We start from the raw sequence: 19,068 nt of genomic DNA on the forward strand, positions 1-19,068 counted from the left end.
TGACTAAAATAATAGACGGTGGAGGTGCAGTAGACATTGCATATCTAGATTTTAGTAAGGCTTTTGACACTGTCCCACATAGAAGGCTTATCAATAAACTACAGTCATTGAGCATGGACTCCCATATTGTTGAGTGGATTAGGCAGTGGCTGAGTGACAGACAACAGAGGGTTGTAGTCAATGGAGAACATTCAGAACAAGGTTATGTTACCAGTGGGGTACCTCAGGGATCTGTACTGGGACCAATTTTGTTTAATATCTTCATAAGTGATATTGCAAAAGGCCTCGATGGTAAGGTTTGTCTTTTTGCTGATGACACAAAGATATGTAACAGGGTTGATGTTCCTGGAGGGAAACGCCAAATGGAAAAGGATTTAGGAAAACTAGAAGAATGGTCAGAACTCTGGCAACTGAAATTTAATGTGGATAAGTGCAAGATAATGCACCTGGGGCATAAAAACCCAAGGGCAGAATATAGAATATTTGACACAGTCCTGACCTCAGTATCTGAGGAAAGGGATTTAGGAGTAATTATTTCAGAAGACTTAAAGGTGGGAGGACAATGTAATAGAGCAGCACGAAATGCCAGCAGAATGCTTGGATGTATAGGGAGAGGTATAAGCAGTAGAAAGAGAGAAGTGCTTATGCCGCTGTACAGAACACTGGTGAGACCTCACTTGGAGTATTGTGCGCAGTACTGGAGGCCATATCTCCAGAAGGATATATATACTCTAGAGAGAGTTCAGAGAAGAGCTACTAAACTAGTACATGGATTGCAGGAAAAAACTTACCAGGAAAGGTTAAAGGACCTTAACATGTATAGCTTGGAAGAAAGAAGAGACAGAGGGGATATGATAGAAACTTTTAAATACATAAAGGGAATCAACTCGGTAAAGGAGGAGAGCATATTTAAAAGAAGAAAAACTACCACAAGAGGACACCGTTTTAAACTAGAGGGGCAAAGGTTTAAAAGTAATATGAGGAAGTATTACTTTACTGAGAGAGTAGTGGATGCATGGAATAACCTTCCTGCAGAAGTGGTAGCTGCAAATACAGTGAAGGAGTTTAAGCATGCATGGGATAGGCATAAGGCTATCCTTCATATAAGATAGGGCCAGGGACTATTCATAGGATTCAGATATATTGGGCAGACTAGATGGGCCAAATGGTTCTTATCTGCCGACACATTCTATGTTTCTATGTTTCTATGCTGATTTCCCTCATCCAATCATCCAATCATCTGCAAGCAAAAATTGTTTTTCTCTTTCGTTCCTTGACGGACAAAGCTCTTGATCATCCTAACCATTGGGTTATACTGCCCCCTACAGGAGTAGGACACTAGGCAGAAAAAAAAGTCTGGCTACGCCTATGAGTTGTCCCAGGGGGTATACTGCCTCTCTCTGCTATAGGTACTTATAGGTTTTTCTGCCTAGTCAGGAGTAAGGACCTGGTTCCTAGCTGGGATCTCTGGTTCTGGCAAATCCTTTTCTTTTTTGATACATTTTTTTCTCCTGTTTTTTTCCTGTGAGATCTACAATCCACTGCTGGACTGGGCGATGGGCTGGATAATCTAGATCCAGTGGTCACCCCAGTCTGGCCAGCTAGCACACGCAGACCTCAGCTCCGCTCTAGGTCGGCCGTGACTTAGCCCCACCAGACGAGACGGGGGGGGGGGGAGTTGTAGGGGCTTTCCTGCGAGTTAAACGCCTTGCGAGTTCACAGCAATACTCCTGGCCACAAGCCCCCCCCATTTCGATGGCGAGGAGTTCTGTCTGGAGTGATTCCCGTCTGGTTCCTACTATGGGGAGTAGCTGTCCCCCCTCTCCCCCTGGAGGGTTTTGGCGTGGACATGGGCCCCTCCATGGGATGTTCTGACCCCCTGGGTTTCCCTCCTTCTCATTAAGCACCCCCCTTCATCAGATCCCCCCATCCTACCCCCTTCTCCACTTTCTATGGGGCAGTGTGGGTGGTCTGGTTCACCTCCTGTGCTGGGGGCAGGGCATTATGCTGGCGATGCGGGGGGGGGGGGGGACCGTCGGCGACCGGACGATCGGCTGTAACGAGGGGGGTTGTACCTGGTGGGGGCTCCTGCCAGGGCCGCCCATCCTGCCTGAGCCTGTCTTTGAGGCCTAGGGATCCCTCCTGGGTCTCTGGGAGCCTTGTGGTGCTGTGCAGGGCCGACATTTTGTTGTAGCTTTGTACTGCAATGCACGGCGGTCATGTTTGTGTAGTCCGGTGGCCATTTTGCGGTGGTCTGCCATAGAAAACATGTCTGTGGAGCCTTCTGGGTGGTGTTTTTGGCAGTGGGAGCCCCTCCTCATCCCCTTGTGTTGACTCCTGGATCCTTTTGTTTCCTAAATGCCGCTCGTGCAGTGCAGATTCTCCTGGTGGCTGCACAGAGGTTTGTGGCTCGGTCATGGGATCCTCTGGGGAACGCCACAGATGTGCTGGTGACCCCATGGAATCAGTATCCTCTGATTTACGCCTTCCCTCCTCTCAAGCTTCTGCCAAGACTTTTACACAGGATCGAGACAGAAGGGATTCCGGTTATCTTAGTGGCCCCAGACTGGCTTCGCCGGGCTTAGTACGCCGATCTGGTGCTTTTCGGCGACGTTACTTGGAAGCTTCTTCTCTGTGAGGATCTCCTTTCCCAAGGACCAAGTTTGCATCCTCTTTACAATTGCTGGCTTTGATGGCTTGGCTGTTGAACCCCAAGTGCTGATGGATAAAGGTTTTGTCTGAGTCTGTGATTCCCACGCTGTTAAAAGCTAGGAAATCTACTTCTAGGAAGATCTACCATCGTACGTGAAAGAGGTACATTGCGTGCTGTGAGTCTCTTGGAGTTCATGCTCACTCTTTTTTGGTGGCTCGGATCTTGACCTTCCTTCAATGGGGGGGTTGAGCAGAAACTGGCCTTGAGTACTATCAAGGGTCAGGTGTCGGCCTTAGCGGTCTTCTTTCAATTGCCCTTGGCCACATACTCCCTGGTACATACTTTTCTTCAGGTAGTTAGGCACTTTACCCCTCCAGTGCGGTCTCTGTTGCCGCCTTGGGACCTCAATTTTGTGCTATCAGTCTTCCAGAAGCCTCCTTTTGAGAATTTTTGGGAAATTCCCCTGCTTACACTGTCCTAGAAGGTTGCCTTTTTGGTGGCTATCACCTCTGCGCGCAGGGCGTCGGAAGTGGCAGCGTTATCCTGTTGTTCACCTTACTTGGTGGTTTACAGCGATGAGGTGGTTCTTCGCCTCTGTCCATCGTCCCTTCCTCAAGTTGTCTCTGATTTTCATTTGAATGAAGCCATTGTGTTGCCTTCCCTGTGTCCCAGGCCAAAACATCCTTGGGTGCCTTAGATGTGGTCTGGGCGATTAAGGTGTACCTGGCAGCTATGGAGTCTTTTAGGAAATCAGACTCACTATTTGTGCTTACGGATGGGCCTCAGAAAGGGTTGTCTGCTTTCTCTGCAACCATTTCCAGATGTTCAGACAGACGGTGGTTCAGGTCTATTCCATCAAGGGTGAGGTTCCTCCTTTCCCTGTCAAGGCACATTCTACTTGGGCGCTCAGTGCCTCCTGGGCCTTCCGTCATCAGGCGTCAGTGACGCAAGGTTTACAAGGCAGCCACCTGGTCGTCTGTGATCACTTTCAGAGAGTTCTATAAAGGATGTGTTGGCATCTGTAGATGCTTCCTTTGGCTGCAAGGTTTTTGCAGGCTGCTGTTTAGAGAACCTGGTCCTCTTTGAGGGTGTATTGTTTTTTTCAGGTGAGCTCCAGTTGTTTTGGTTGAGCTCCTGTTTACCTGGTTGGCTATAGTTCGCATTGAAAATTTATTTTTCGCTGTTCCGACCCCTTATGTTTAACACTGCTTTGGGACATCCCAATGGTTAAGACAATCAGGAGCTGTGTCTGTCAATGAACGAAAGAGAAAATGGAATTTTTGACTTACCATAAAATCCCTCTGTGGAGTTGTAATTCTTCTGACACTGCTTGTAACAAAACTGAGTACCTATAGCAGAAAGAGGGAGTATACCCCCTGGGACTGCCCATAGGCATAGCCAGACTTTTTTTTTTCTGCCTAGTGTCCTACTCCTGTAGGGGGCAGTATAACCCAATGGTTAAGAAGATCAGGAGCTGTGTCCATCAATGATCATCAAAGAAATTGATTTTATGGTAAGTCAAAAACTCCTTGCATGTGATTGGATATTTTTTGCAAAGTGAAATTTCACCACATTCACTAAGCTAAGAGGGAAAATTCGTCCTTGCACAGTTTATTAGTTGTTTGTAACTTAATTAATTTAATTATGTATTATGAACATAAATGTTAAGAAGTGTAAGACAGTGGACATGTAGACCTTTTGGGAGTTTGATTTGTTGATGGAACTTTATAATTTATTGTGATCATGTAGTCATCAGTGATAGTATTTTTTTGTTATTTTACAGGCATCTCTGAACCCCGAAACCTTGAAGATGTTTTGGGTGCCAGCTCCTCCTAAATTCTCTGCCCCTCTGTCTTTAATGCAGGAAACCTTGTTCTCCAAATATGAGGTAATACTAGGAAAAAAATAATGAAAATTGCCAGAATTAGATCTGCAGAATAATTCCATCAATAGCAACCATGCTTTGTGAGGGAGAACCTTAAATGTGTGAAAATATTAGCCTGCTCCATCTACTTGTGTTTTCTATGATGAATCAGAGCAGAGGAGTGTTATATATATATATATATATATATATATATATATATATATATATATATATATATACACACACACTGTACATACAGTTTTACCTGCCAAACCATATTTTTTATGTTCAGTCAGTCTTGTGATACACAACCAGGCCTGTTTCCACCTGCCACCTGCCAGTGATTGGGTAGCAAAAGGCAAGCAGCACACCGGTCTCTCCTCTCCTAAGCATGTTAAAACAGGTAACTGAGAGTGCTGTGCAAATCAACAGATTGATGTTTGGCTGAGAGTGTTGGCCCAAGTCTACCAGCCCTGCTGTAGATGGGAGTACAGGAGGCTGATATCAAAACATATTTGAGTATTTATCCTAGTTCTTTGTAAAAATACATTTATTGTTTTTCAATGAAAATATAACTGGATGAAATTGTATTTTCATATCTGCCAGAAATTCATCTCTAAAGAAATCTTATGTGCAATGCCGCTAATGTCCACATGATGTCACCACTGCATTGGAAATATTTTTAGTTCGTTTAGAGCAGTGTTTTTCAACCTTTTTTTCAGGGAAGGCACTCTTTAAAACTCTGCACAATCTTGAGGCACCCCATTCTAAAATATAAAACACTAAACTCATAGTTTTACATATTACAGCAGTACCCACACACGTAGGACACCCAGCGTTAGAGGTAATTTATTCCTCCCACCTTTGCATATTGGTACTGAATACTATTTCAAACTCTCTTCTCCCTCAGTCCCCCCCCCCCCCCCCCCTCACTCTGCTAATGCGACCCCAGTGCTGACTAAGAGCAGCAGGAAAGGGGGAAAACAAGGATGCCGCCAGGCGCCCAATGTCCTCATTATCAACCTAAGGTGTCATCAGTTATTAGGATGCCGGCAGCTGGTCTGCATGATGCTAAAGGTTGTAATTCTGCACAACTAAAACCTGTGGCTTTGTGTAAAAGGCATACTTGATCCACCCACTAGTTTGTTGACAATTTTGGGGAAGTTTTAGGCACCTCTAAAGAACCCAGCTAGTACTTCAGGGTGATGTGGAACCCTGGCTGAAAAAGGCTGGCATACTGCAACACAAGAAATTCATATTGCCAAATAGGCTCCAGACTAGAGAGGTAACATTTCCAGAAATTTTGAAGCCATGGGAAATAAAAAATATTTTTCTCAGTTTTTTCCCACAACAAAAGGAAATTTGTGGAAAAATTTAAAACAAATTCAGTGTGGAGTAGTTTTACTCATTTAAAGTCATTTTGTTACATTGGAAACATAAAATGCAAACATTTCTTTTATCCCAAATGGAATAACAAGGACTGTATATGTAAAGAACCTTTCACCTATACATGAGAACGGTAACCAACCCCCCCCCCCCCCATAATAATGTAAAAGCTTCTTGCCAATATGCATGTTCAGTTATTGACAATGCTTATCCAGAAGCATATATTCTCTTGCAAGAGCTTGATCAATACTCTCCTGATATCCAGGTGTCATTTTCTCTATAAATGAAGGGATTGTGTATTTTTGGGAGGCTGTGTATTGTAACACTTCCTTACTTGAAGATGCTGCTGGAGAAAAAACACTTTGTAATAATCCAGAAGCAGCAGGAATGAGTTCTGGAATGAGAACTCTGGGGGGAAAAGCTATTTGCACTTTCATTATGGTCCTGATTATTTAGTTCCATAAAGTATTTTTTAATGTCTTTAGAGCACCTCTGGCATGCAGGTTGTGTTTTGTCATTCTTGTAGCATTTGGAAAAGAATATTTCTTCTCACAATTTTGCAAAATTGCAGCTTTGCTCTCAGCAGAAATTGCACTGTGGAAATGTTTCCAAATTCTAGATATTGATCTCACCATTTTACTGAGAGGAAAAGAAAAACAAATGTATTATTTACCAGACTATAGGTAAACATTATGCTGTGATAGTAGAGAACATTAATAGGAACCATTTAAATGTTAAATATGATAAACAAAGTCTGTCAGACAAATTTACCCTCGTACCTGCCAATTAAGGCCTCAGAGGAAAGAAACTATTATCTACTGTATCCCAACAATCACCCAACTGTAGAAGGAGCCTGCAAGCAAACTATACTGGAGCCTTTCCCCTGCGTTGCCCCCTAGTGGCAGAAATGTGTGTTTCTCTTGTTTGAGAACTGCATTGAGAAGTACAGTGTTACTTGAATTTTATTCCAGGATTTGATTGTGTTCAGCTGAGAGAACTTGCAATAATTTAAGACTGTACATAAAGTCTCAGAAATCTTTCATTAAGGTCTTCATGTTATGTATTTGAATACCATGTCATAGATATATTATTTATCATTGTAAAATAACATTTCTCTTTCGTTCATTGACGGACACAGATCCTGATCTTCTTAACCATTGGGTTATACTGCCCCCTACAGGAGTAGGACACTAGGCATAAAATAACATTTCTCTTTCGTTCATTGACGGACACAGATCCTGATCTTCTTAACCATTGGGTTATACTGCCCCCTACAGGAGTAGGACACTAGGCAGAAAAAAAATCTGGCTACGCCTATGGGCAGTCTAAGGGGATATGCTCCCTCTCTCTGCTATAGGTACTCAGTTTTTTCTGCCTAGTCAGGAGTAAGGACATAGTTCCTTGCTGGGATCTCTGGTCCTGGCAATTGTTTTTTCCTGTGAGATCTACAATCAACTGCCACACTGGGTGACAGATTGGATAATCTATATCCAGTGGTCACCCCAGTCTGGCCAGCGAGTGCGCAGACCTCAGCTCCACTCTATGTCGGCCGCGACATAGCCCCACTGGACTCAGGCTGACATGCGAGTTAAAGGATTTGCGAGGTCGCATACGGCTGGGATTTGGCCCGAGTCACAGCGTTCCTCCTGGCCGACAACCCCCCATTTGGATAGAGAGGAGGTTCTGTCTGGAGCGGTGCCTGCCTTGCTCCTGGTATGGTAAGTAACTGTCACCCCTCTCCCCGAGGGTTTTTGGGTGGACGTAGGCCCCTCCATGGGACGGTCTGACCTCCTTCCCGTTAGGCACCCCCCTCATCGGTCTGGTGGTCCCTGTGGGCCATTTCGCCCCCCATCCTCCTCCCTGCCTCCTTCACTGATGCTGGGGCTGTGGGGAGACCTGGTCCACTGCCTGGGGTGGGGGCAGGGTGCTGTGCTGGCGATGGGGGCGGGGTGCGACACCGGTGACTGGGCGATTGGCTGTGCGGGGGGGGGGGTGTGTACCTGGTGGGCGCTCCTGCCAGGGGCCTCCTTCTTGCCTGTCCCATTTTCTGAGACCTAGGGATCCCTCCAGGGTCCTTGGGAGCCTCATGGAGCCGCCATTTTCTTGTAGCCTGTGTGCTTAATGCACGGCGGCCATGTGTTTGTGTAGTCTGGCGACTATTTTTTGGTGGTTTGCCATTAAATATAGTGGCGGCCATGATGGTGGAGCCCTCTGGGCTGCGATTTCCGCGGTGGGGGCCCCTCCTTATCCCCTGGTGCTAACGCCTAGATCTTTTTGTTTCCTGATCACCGCTCATGCAGTGCAGATTTTCCTCGTGGCTGCGGTGCCTGGTTTCTGGGGGGTGGTGAGTCTGGTGGGGTCCTCTCCCTCTTTACTGAGGATTGCACTGACTATAGCTATGCATGAGACCTTAAAGATGGAGGACGCAGCTAAAGCTGCGGCAGAGGTGCAGGTTCCCTTAGGCATTCACAAGCCATCCAGAGCAGAAAAAGGTGTTCCCTTTCCCCTCCTATTTTGACAGAATTGTCACTAAATAGTGGGGACGACCAAAGCGCCCCCTTGGGGCCCCTAAGTTATTTTGCTAGGCGATACCCCTATGAGGAGACCCTTCTAAAGAAGTGGACTTTTCCACCGGTGGTGGACCTTCCGGTTTCCAGGTTAAACAAGGCAACCATGATTCCGGCTGCAGAGACCCTGGCCTTTAAGGACCCAACTGACAGGAAGGCAGAGGCTAAGGCCCGCAATATGTACACCCTGGCTGGTTTGGCACTGAGGCCGATATTCACAGTTGCCCTGGTGTCGCAGACTCTGACTGAATGCGTAGGCTTTTGCGCCATGACCTGGAGGGGAAGTAGCTCCCCCTGCCTTTGCTGAGCTGGTGGACCAGCTGGTCCAAGGGCTGCAGTTTATCTGTGATGTCTCTTTGGATGCAGCTCCCCTAGTGACTCAGCTCTCTGTTTCGGCAGTGGTCCTTCGGCATGTCTTTTGGCTCAAATGCTGGTCTGCGGACCGGACTTCTAAAAAGGCCTTGTCTGATCTTCCCTTTTAGGATCGCCTGTTTGGTGCTACCCTGGATGACATCATTAATGGTCTCACAGGGGGGAATAGTGCCTTTGTTCTGCAGGCTACTGAGAGCAAGGACCCTCTTCGTAGGTGTTTGGCTGGATTCAGATTTTTCAGAAGTCTGCTCTGGTTCTGTCCACAAATCTGGACTATCTGGGTCTGACTCTGGACTCTGCCTTAGCCAGAATGTTCCTTACTCTGGACAAACTCCAGAAACTGCAGGCTTTAATTCATCTCCTGCTGTCCAGCAGATGTTAATCCCTTTAGACTTGCATGCGGTTCTGGGCCTGATGGGTTCTACCTTCGAGGCGGTTCCGTTTGCACAGTTCCAAGCGAGGTCCCTGCAAGGGAGATTCTGGCCAAATGGGACAAGAATCTGCAGTCTCTGAACAATTCGATCCGGCTGAGCTGGGGAACGAAAGAGTCCCTGATATGGTGGATTCGTGCTTCGGCTAGGCAAATCCTTCATCCCCATGTATTTGACAGTGGTCACCACAGATGCCAGCCTGTCCGGCTCAGAGGGTCTGGACACTGAAAGAGTCCAGACTACCGATCAATGTCTTGGTATTCCGAGTGATCAGACTGTGCCTTGAACATTGGACGGATCGTCTTCAGGGATGTCCAGTACGCATTCAATCGGACAATGCCACGGCCGTGGCTTATGTAAATCACCAGGAGGGCACAAGAAGTGTCCTGGCGGCTCTGGAAGTAGCCGGCATTCTAAGTTGGGCAAAATGGTTCGTTCCAGCCCTCTCCACCGTACACATTCTCGGGTGGAAAACAGGCAGGCGGATTACCTCAGTTGGTAGGCGTTGGACCAAGGGGAGTGGTCCCTTCGTCTGGAGGCGTTTCATCAGTTTTGTCTCTGGTGGGGCATCCCCGAGTAGGATCTGTTGGCATCCCGGCTCAACAGAAAGGTGCAGAGGTTTGTGGCTCGGTCACGGGATCCTCTGGTGGAACGCAGTGGATGCGCGAGTGGCCCAGTGGGGTCAGTATCGTCTGATTTACGCCTTCCCTCCTCTCTAGCTTCTGCCAAGAGTTTTATGCAGGATCGAGGCAGAAGGGATTCCAGTCATCTTAGTGGCTCCAGACTGGCCTCGCTGGGCTTGGTATGCTGATCTGGTGTGACTGGTCGCTGATGTTCCTTGGATGCTTCTTCTCTGGAAGGATCTGCTGTCCCAAGGACCAATCTTCCATCCTGCTTTACAGTTGCAGGCTATGACAGCTCAGCTGTTGAATGTCAGGTGCTGATTGATAGAAGTTTGTCTGAGTCATTGATTCCAATGCTGTTAAAAGCTAGGAAATCTACTTCTAGGAAGATCTACCATCATACGTGGAAGACGTACATTGAGTGGTGTGAGTCTCTTGGGGTTCATCCTCGCTCTTTTTTCGTTGCCTTGGATCTTGATCTTCCTTCAGTGGGGGATTGAGCAAAGACTGGCCTTGAGTACTATCAAGGATCAGATGTCGGCCTTAGCGCTCTTCTTTCAATGGCCCTTGGCCACATTCTCCTTAGTGCGTACTTTTTCTTCAGGGAGTTAGGCACTTAACCCCTCCAGTGCGGTTTCTGTTGACGCCTTGGGACCTCAATTTGGTGCTCTCAGTCCTCCAGAAGCCTCCTTTTGAGAATCTCTAGGAGATTCCTCTGCTTACGCTGTTCCAGAAGGTGGCCTTTGTGGGGGCTATCACCTCTGTGCGCAGGGTGTTGGAAATGGCGGCGTTACCCTGTTGTCCACCTTACCTGGTGGTTCACAGTGATAAGGTGGTTCTTCGCCCCTGTCTGTCATTCCTTCTTCAGGTTGTCTGTGATTTTCATTTGAATGAAGACATTGTTTTGCTTTCTCTGTGTCCCAGGCCAAAACATCTGAAAGAAATTGCTTTGCATGCCTTGGATGTGGTCCAGTCGATTAAGGTGTACCTGGCAGCTATGGAGTCTTTTAGGAAATCAGACTCACTATTTGTGCTTACGGATGGGCCTCAAAGGGTTCCTCTGCGACCATTTCCAGATGTATCAGACAGATGGTGATTCAGGCCTTTTCCATCATGGGTCAGGTTCCTCCTTTCCCTGTCAAGGCGCACTCTACTAGGGTGCTCAGTTCCTCCTGGGCCTTCTGTCATCAGGCGTTAGTGACGCAGGTTTGCAAGGGGCCCACCTGGTTGTCGGTGCACACTTTCACAAAGTTCTATAAAGTGGATGTGTTGGCATCTGCGGATGCTTCCTTTGCCTGCAAGGTTTTGCAGGCTACTGTTCAGAGCACCTGGTCCTCTTTGAGGATGTATTGTTTATTCAGGTGAGCTCCAGTTGTTTTGGTTGAGCTCCTGTTTACCTGGTTGGCTATAGTTAGCCTTGGAAATCTATTTTTCGCTGTTCCCACCCCTCATGTTTAACACTGCTTTGGGACATCCCAATGGTTAAGAAGAATGAAAGAAAAAATTGATATTTTGACTTACCGTAAAATCCATTTCTCTGATGTTAATTGACGGACACAGCACCCACCCCTCTGTGGTGTTGTAATTCTTCTGACACTGCTTGTAACAAAACTGAGTACCTATAGCAGAGAGAGGTAGTATACCCCCTGGGACTGCCCATAGGCGTGGCCAGACTTTTTTCCTGCCTAGTGTCCTACTCCTGTAGGGGGCAGTATAACCCAATGGTTAAGAAGATCAGGAGCTGTGTTCTTCAATGAACATCAGATACATGGATTTTATGGTAAGTCAAAAATCCCATTATTCTACACTCCTTTACGTTTTTTCCAGAAAAAAAAAAACAGGTTTGAAAAAAGAAAACAGAAAAAAACATACCTTTTTGTTTGTTTTCCAGGCCTTCCCATCTCTACTCCAGACACCATGTGTCTGCACCCAGTCTGCTCACATGGCAAATTGGAGCATGTACCAATTTAGCCATTGGGATATGTGTTTCAGTCTTTCAGGGACATGCTCACTGCTGACACAGACTCCCTCCATGTCACTTATAGCATATCCAAAGTGTTTATCACAAATAACATAAATACAGTGGATATACTGTGTGTATATTATATATATTGTTATTGTGTGTTGCATGATCTGTTTTGATATGTTTCAGAGCTGCTTAGATGAACAGAAAGCAATGGAAGGATTACTGTCAATGGAGACTGAAAGTGAATCATCAGAGGAAGAGAATATGGACCCAGAAGACCTTGCAAAGCTGGTAATTCCATGGTGTGAGAACCTCTATTAATAATATGTGGTTATTCCGAAAGTACACTGAAAGACAAGTTCTTACAGGCTTTGTTATCTTCAAATTTGTACATACTCAGATAGCCGGCTCTTTAGAAGCTCTTGGTACAAGAATATGAACATATATGATGTGAAGCTATTTATTCAGCTGTAATTCATGTGTATTTAGTCATACTGTACATTCTTTGTTGTGTCTGTCATTGTTTCCCCTGCTTAGAATGATCTATAACCAGAATGTTTCTTAATTTGTGACATTAACCACCAGTACAATTAGAGACAGTGAATTTCTCCAGCAGGGTAAGATAGTAGTATACACCTGACAGGGGCTCTAACCCTTTACAGTCCATTCAAAAGGAGAAAGGTTTTGGCTGTAGACATACCTTAAATTGTGAACTTCAAGAAGAATTTCCGAAAATCCCCCCCATTGCAGTTCTATATCCAAAGAATAGTACATACCATAACTACTCCTGTTGGAACTGGTGATGCAGCTGTTGGGGGTCCTCTACTGAAAAAGCCCTGGTCCTCCATTCCTCACCGTCCTGTGTTCTGCAAACCGCACACATGCATAATTCGTCCTCCCCCATAGTAGCAGCTGAGGGTTCAAACTCCACACATATGCAGTGCACACAGCTAGAGAAGGAGACCGCACATGCACACAGTTTGAATGCTCTTCTTTTTTTTTTTTTTTTCTGGGGTGGACTCCAAACAGCTGTAATGGTGTGGCATTTATCATTTCCACCTGGGGGCACTATTGTATATACTATTCTTTGCATATACAGTGTCAAGAAAAAAGTATTGGAATTACCTGGTTTGCTGCAGTAGTATGCCTTAAAATGTGATCTGATCCTCATCTAAGTCACAACAACATAGAAAAACATTGTCCTTAAGCTAATAACTCACAAACCATTCTAATTTCTCGTGTCTTTTTTGAATGCACCCATTAAACATTCACACTGCTAAAAGAAAAAGTATGCGAAACCATTGACTAATTACTTTACCAAAAGTTAATTGGAGTCAGTAGTTTGCACACCTAGTTATATAGTTACATAGTTGGTGAGGTTGAATAAAGACAATAGTCCATCCAGTTCAACCTGTGTAGGTGTGTGTGGCCGTAATCATCTTGCATACCCCTGAATGTTCTGATCCTTGAGATGTACGTCTAAGAGTCTTTTGAAAACCACCATACTTCCTGCAGAAACCACCTCTTGTAGCTCTAACAGTAAAGAACCCCCCTCGTTGCCTGAGGTTAAAACGCTTCTCCTCCAGACGCATTGTATGCCCTCTAGTCCTCATGCAGTTCTTCCGACTGAATAGCTTTTTTTCTATGCTGAGATCACCATTGAGATTTTTATAAATTGCTATCATGTCCCCTCTCAGGCGTCTCCTCTCCAGGGAGAATAAATCAAGTGATTGCAGACGCTCTTCATAATTAAGGTCCTCCGATTACCTAATTAGTTTAGTTGCCCTTCTCTGGACCTTCTCGCGCTCCAACACATCCCTCCTGAGGACCGGCGACCAGAATTGGACAGAATACCCCAGATGTGGTCGGACCAGAGTTTTATAAAGTGGTAGGATTATAGTTTTATCTCTGGAATACATCCCTTTCTTTATGCATGCTAATATTCTACTGGCTTTGGCAGCTGCCGCTTGACATTGCATGCTATTGCTTAGTCTATCCTCTACCAGGATCCTTCTCCCAGATCCTTCTCCATTTTTGATTCCCCCAAAGGTTCCCCCCCTAAAGTGTATTGTGCTTTTATGTTTTTAGTCCCCAAGTGCAAAACCTTACACTTCTCCACATTAAACCTCATTTGCCATGTCGTTGCCCACTCTGTTATTTTGTCCAGGTCATTCTGTAGGATATCTGCTTCATGCCGTGCAGTTATTGCCCTGCCCAATTTTGTGTCATCTGGAAAAATTGATATAGAGCTACTGATCCCTTCCTCAATACTGTTTATGAATAAATTGAACAAGTTTGAACCCAGGACTGAGCCTCGGGGGACCCCACTTACCACCTCAGACCAGTCTGAGTATGCGCTATTTATTACCACCCTTTGGACACGCCCTTTTAGCCAGTTCCGTATCCAAGAGCAAACCTTGCGGTCAATGCCTGCAGACCTTATTTTATAAATTAAGCGCTTGTGGGGAACTGTATCAAACGCCTTAGCAAAATCCAGGTACACCCCATCCACTGGTCTCCCCCTATCTAGCTCACAGCTCCTCGTAGAATGTTAAGAGATTGGTTCGACAAGAACGCCCATTTGTAAACCCGTGCTGGTTACTTCTGATGATGTAGTTGTCTTTAGCAAACTCTGCGATATAGTCCCTTATCATCCCCTCCAGAAGTTTACATACTATCGATGTCAGACAGGCCTATAATTTTCCGGGACATGCCTCTGCCCTTTTTTGAATATCGGTATCACGTTAGCTTTCCTCCAATCCCCTGGTACATTTCTTGTCATAATACTGTCAGCAAAGATCAGGAACAGTGGTCTAGATATAGACTTACTAAGTTCTTTGAGTTCTCTCGGATGTATGCCATCCGGGCCTGGTGATTTATTTGTGTTAATTTTATCCAGCCTTTCCCTAATTTCACCCTCTGTTAGCCATAGCAGCAAGTCCTGTGTATTACTACTAACCATACAGTCATGGTCAGTGTACCCCTCCTTTTCCTGAGTAAAAACTGACGAGAAAAAGGCGTTCAGCGCGGTTGCCTTTTCAGTGTCCTCTGTAACCATCCTCCCATCATCGTTAATTATGTGTGCAATATGCTCTGCCCTAGTTTTTTTGCTGTTGATATATTTAAAGAATTTCTTTGGGTTCTTTTTACTATCCTCCGCTATTTGTCTTTCAAAGCTGATTTTAGCCATTTTGATTTCGTATTTACATTTCTTATTTGCCTCCTTGTATTGCTTGAAAGCCGATACTGTGCCCTTTGAGTTATAATTCTTGAAGGCCAATTTTTTTCCCTTAATAAGTTTTTTAACATTACGGTTTAGCCAGCCAGGTTTTGCTTTGTTTCTTCTAAATGTATTTCCCATAGGAATGCATTTGTTTAATATGTTCCTAAAGCATTCCCATTTTTCCTCTATGGTCAGTGTTCCCAGGGTTTGGTCCCAGTTTACCCTTTCCATCATGGAGCACAATTTGGGAAAAGTTTGCTCTTCTGAAGTTTAGGGTTCTTAAGTTCCCCACTTGCCTTGTTACATTGTTATTTACGCTAAATGTGATCATCCTGTGATCGCTAGAGCCCAGGTTGTCCGTGACTCCTACCTCCGAGATTAGGTTTGGATCATCAGTGATCAGTAGACCTAGGACTGCATTTTCTCTAGTAGAAGAATCCACCAACTGAGACATGTAGTTATCCTGTAAGGTTTCCATGAATAGACGGGCCTTCTGTGAGTGTGTAGTCCCCTCTTCCCAGTCAATGTTGGGATAATTGAAGTCCCCCCAATACAATGACTGATCCCAGTTTTGCCACTTTTCCCATTAGTGATATTAATTCCAGCTCTACCTCCTCCCTTTGGTTGGGTGGCCTATAGGAAACCCCCACAATTACTTTTCTCTTTTCTTCTTCCCTGTGGGGTTCTACCCATACGGATTCTAACTCCATACTCATCCCTTCCGTAACTCCTCTCTATCACCCTTACATTGTTCTTGACATAGAGACATACCCCTCCCCCTCTTTTTCCTGCCATGTCCTTCCGGTACACCGAATACCCTTAGATATAAGCCAGCCAGTCATGTGAGGGGTCGAACCAAGTTTCTGTTATTCCCACAAGGTCTATGTCCTCCTCATGTACTAACATTTCCACTTCATCCATTTTATTAGCTAGGCTCCTGACATTAGCATATACCCCTCTCAGTTTTGTGTAAGTTGATAGAGTCCAGTTAATGTTATATTTTTTTAAGGTGTAGGTTACAATCACTACCGTGATTGATAAAAGACACTCAAACATGTTAGGATTGCTGTTCATAAGAAGAATCCGCTAATGTGAGCCATGCCTTGCAAAAAGGAGCTCTCTGAAGACATACAGTCAAAGGTAGTTGATCTGCATAAGGCTGGAAATCGGTACAGATCAGTTTAAAATAATTTAGGCATCCATCTTTCAACAGCTAGACAAATTGCGTCTAAATGGAGACCGTTTAGTAGTGTGGATACTGTTCTTAAAAGTTGGAGCCTAGCCAAGATGACTTCCAAGGCACAATACAGAATGAGGTAAAGAAGAACCCACAAGTAACAACCAAAGGCTTGAAAACATCAATGGAACTTGCAAGCATCCCTGTTCATTAGTTTACCATACATAGGTCTTTTAACAGGCAGGGTGTCCATGGCAGAACACCACGAAGGAGCTACTGATCTCCAAAAAAAACACATATATACACCCTGTATATTGTGACAAGGGGTGGTTAGCTCTTGTGATAGATGCGTTTATACAGTGAGTCTGCCGCAGATAGGAACTATTTTTAAGGGCTTATTAGCCCACTTTTTTTTTTTTTTTTCACAAAAAAGCAAAAGTTAACAAACCAATTACTTCCCACACAGGGGATCTTCAGCTTAAGCAGAATACAAACCCAGGAATATGCCAAGCCACCTGGCTCATCGGCTCTTCTTTAACTGCTGTACCTCTTAGCAGTCTCTCAGACTGTATTGTCCAACTCTTTTGGGTACTTGGCTCTCTTGCCTTTAGTCATAGCACCCTGTTGCAAGGCCCACCTCTAGCCTAAGGATTGGGGTTCTCCTGACCTTTTGTCTCTTGGGTTCCGGCTGGGCCCTATGGCCCCGTGAAGAGACCTTCCATGCCCCCCACTGGGAGCAGTCTTAAAACTGGGAACTCTGAACTATCCTCAGATCCGACTATATAACAACCTTGCACATCTGTGTACAGAGCCAGGTTGCAGGTGTCTAGTAAAACCTGGACACAGGATTGACTGTTCCGATCCAGCGCTAAAGAATACACAGAGAAAACAAAATCCACAAATTTATTTTCCCAGAAACACTAGTCCTGAACATCGCATGTACTCACATTTTCCTATTTCTCCACAGTGACAGAGACTTGTCCTGTCATAATTATGATAAAAAAAAAAAAAAAAAAATATATATATATATATATATATATATATTCATAACAAGTAGAACTGAGACATTGCCTACTAGAGAAAAAAGCTCAAGGAGATTTAGAGGTTGATTTACTAAAGACAAATAGACTGTGCACTTTGCAAAGTGGCAGTTCCACTCAGCAAGAGCAGTTGCTCCTGAGCATAGTAAATGAGCAGAAGATCTACTGACTTCCATCATCCAATCATGTTCAAGCAAAAATGCAGGTAATTGGGTATTCTTTGCAAAGTCAAGCTCTACCTCATTTTCTAAGCTCTGGAGCAACTGCACTTGCAAAGTGCACAGTTTATTTGCATTTACAGTAGTAAATCAATCCATTAGAGAGAAAAAGGCCAGGGGGACTTTTATGGTTAAAGGGCATATCTACTTTATAGGAAAGGTATTAAAAAGCTAAATCAATTTTACTTTGTGTAACAGTGTGAATAATAGCATTCTTAAACATTTATGTGAAAGTAAATTGGATTGTCAACCCCTGTGTCATATGACAGTGCTCTGCCCTAGGGATTGGCATAGATTCTCACTTTGTCCTGGAAGGGTGACAGTATATCTTTAAGGAGCTCCTGTATGGTAGTATTAAGCTAACACTTGTGTTTTTCTCAATTAATAGGAAAGAGTTTTATCTCGAAAACATAATTCTTTACCAAACATTGGTTTTCCAACTTTATCTACTCCAAAGCTTAAGGTAAATTATATCAATGAAAGCTATTTTATTTTAGGTGATACAAATATGTCCTACTTGTTTCAACCTGATCCTCCAGTCTGTATAGACACATGTGCTTGTATTTGCACATTTGAACATTTTTGTAATTTCAAGTTGCATTCATGAAGAAAATTCATTTAGCAACCAATCCCATTCTCGCTTTCTCTGCCTAAGGCTCCGTTCACACATGCTGCAACCACGTTTCACAGCATGGGATCCCGTGCATCCCTGTTCACCAATGCAGGTGTGAATAAAGTCTGACTTTTTGCCTGAATTCGCACCTGAATCGGACCAGAAGATGCAAAGGACCCTTTTTTAATGCCAACCGCAGCTGCCCCGGAGCTGTAGGACTGTAGTAAGCCATACCCATTCCCTGATCTCCTCTGTGACTAATGAATGGTGGGTGTCAGTTTCAAAGCTGCAGCTGGGGAAGCAGCTAATCAAGCATGAGCTTGCCGGATTAGCTGAAGGGGAGACATCTGGGACCTAATAGAAGAAAATAAATGTAAAAAAAAATATAAACGCATCCTGTCTCCCTTGCATGTTAATGCAAACACACAAAATTATACTTACCTGCTCTGTGCAGTGATATTACACAGAGCGGCTCCAATCCTCCTCTTCTGGGGTCCCCCGCCAGTGCTCTTTTTTTTCTCTTTTGTGAATGCCCCATAGCAAGCTGGCTGCATGGGAGCACTTATGGGGGCATTCTCCCGAGCTGAACTGTGTGTGTCCATAGACACACACAGCATGGCTTGGCCCTGCCTCCTGCTCTCTGCTCACAATATTTTATTGACAGCAGCGGGAGCCAATAGCCAATGGCTCCCGCTGCTGCCCCTGTGCCTGTGAGAAGAGGAAGAAGAGAGAGAGAGCACTGCTGCAGACGGCCACAGAGTTGGTTTGAGAAGGAACTCTGATAAGTTTTTAGGGGAGTGTGTGTGTGTGTGTGTGTGTGTGGTGGGGGGGGGGGAGGGAAACTACTGGAAAAGTTTTTACCTTAATGCAGGGAATTCATTAAGGTAAAAACTGTCTTGACTTTAGGACTACTTTAGGTCAATAGGAAGCCACAA

The 19,068-nt window shown here is 44.8% G+C and overlaps 1 protein-coding gene across 1 annotated transcript in view; it reads left to right on the plus strand.

The window, feature by feature from the left end:
- Positions 1-19,068, plus strand: part of LOC309569394 (uncharacterized protein) — a 326,566-nt gene that overhangs the window by 77,325 nt on the left and 230,173 nt on the right. Inside the window, exons 8-10 of the mRNA XM_082275209.1 lie at positions 4,437-4,541; positions 12,049-12,153; positions 17,909-17,983. Of these exons, the coding sequence (XP_082131335.1) occupies positions 4,437-4,541; positions 12,049-12,153; positions 17,909-17,983 (285 nt within the window). The remainder of the gene's footprint in view (positions 1-4,436; positions 4,542-12,048; positions 12,154-17,908; positions 17,984-19,068) is intronic.

Source organism: Pelophylax lessonae (genome assembly GCF_965119305.1).
Source record: "Pelophylax lessonae genome assembly, chromosome: 13".
In the NCBI taxonomy this organism is placed as follows: domain Eukaryota; kingdom Metazoa; phylum Chordata; class Amphibia; order Anura; family Ranidae; genus Pelophylax; species Pelophylax lessonae.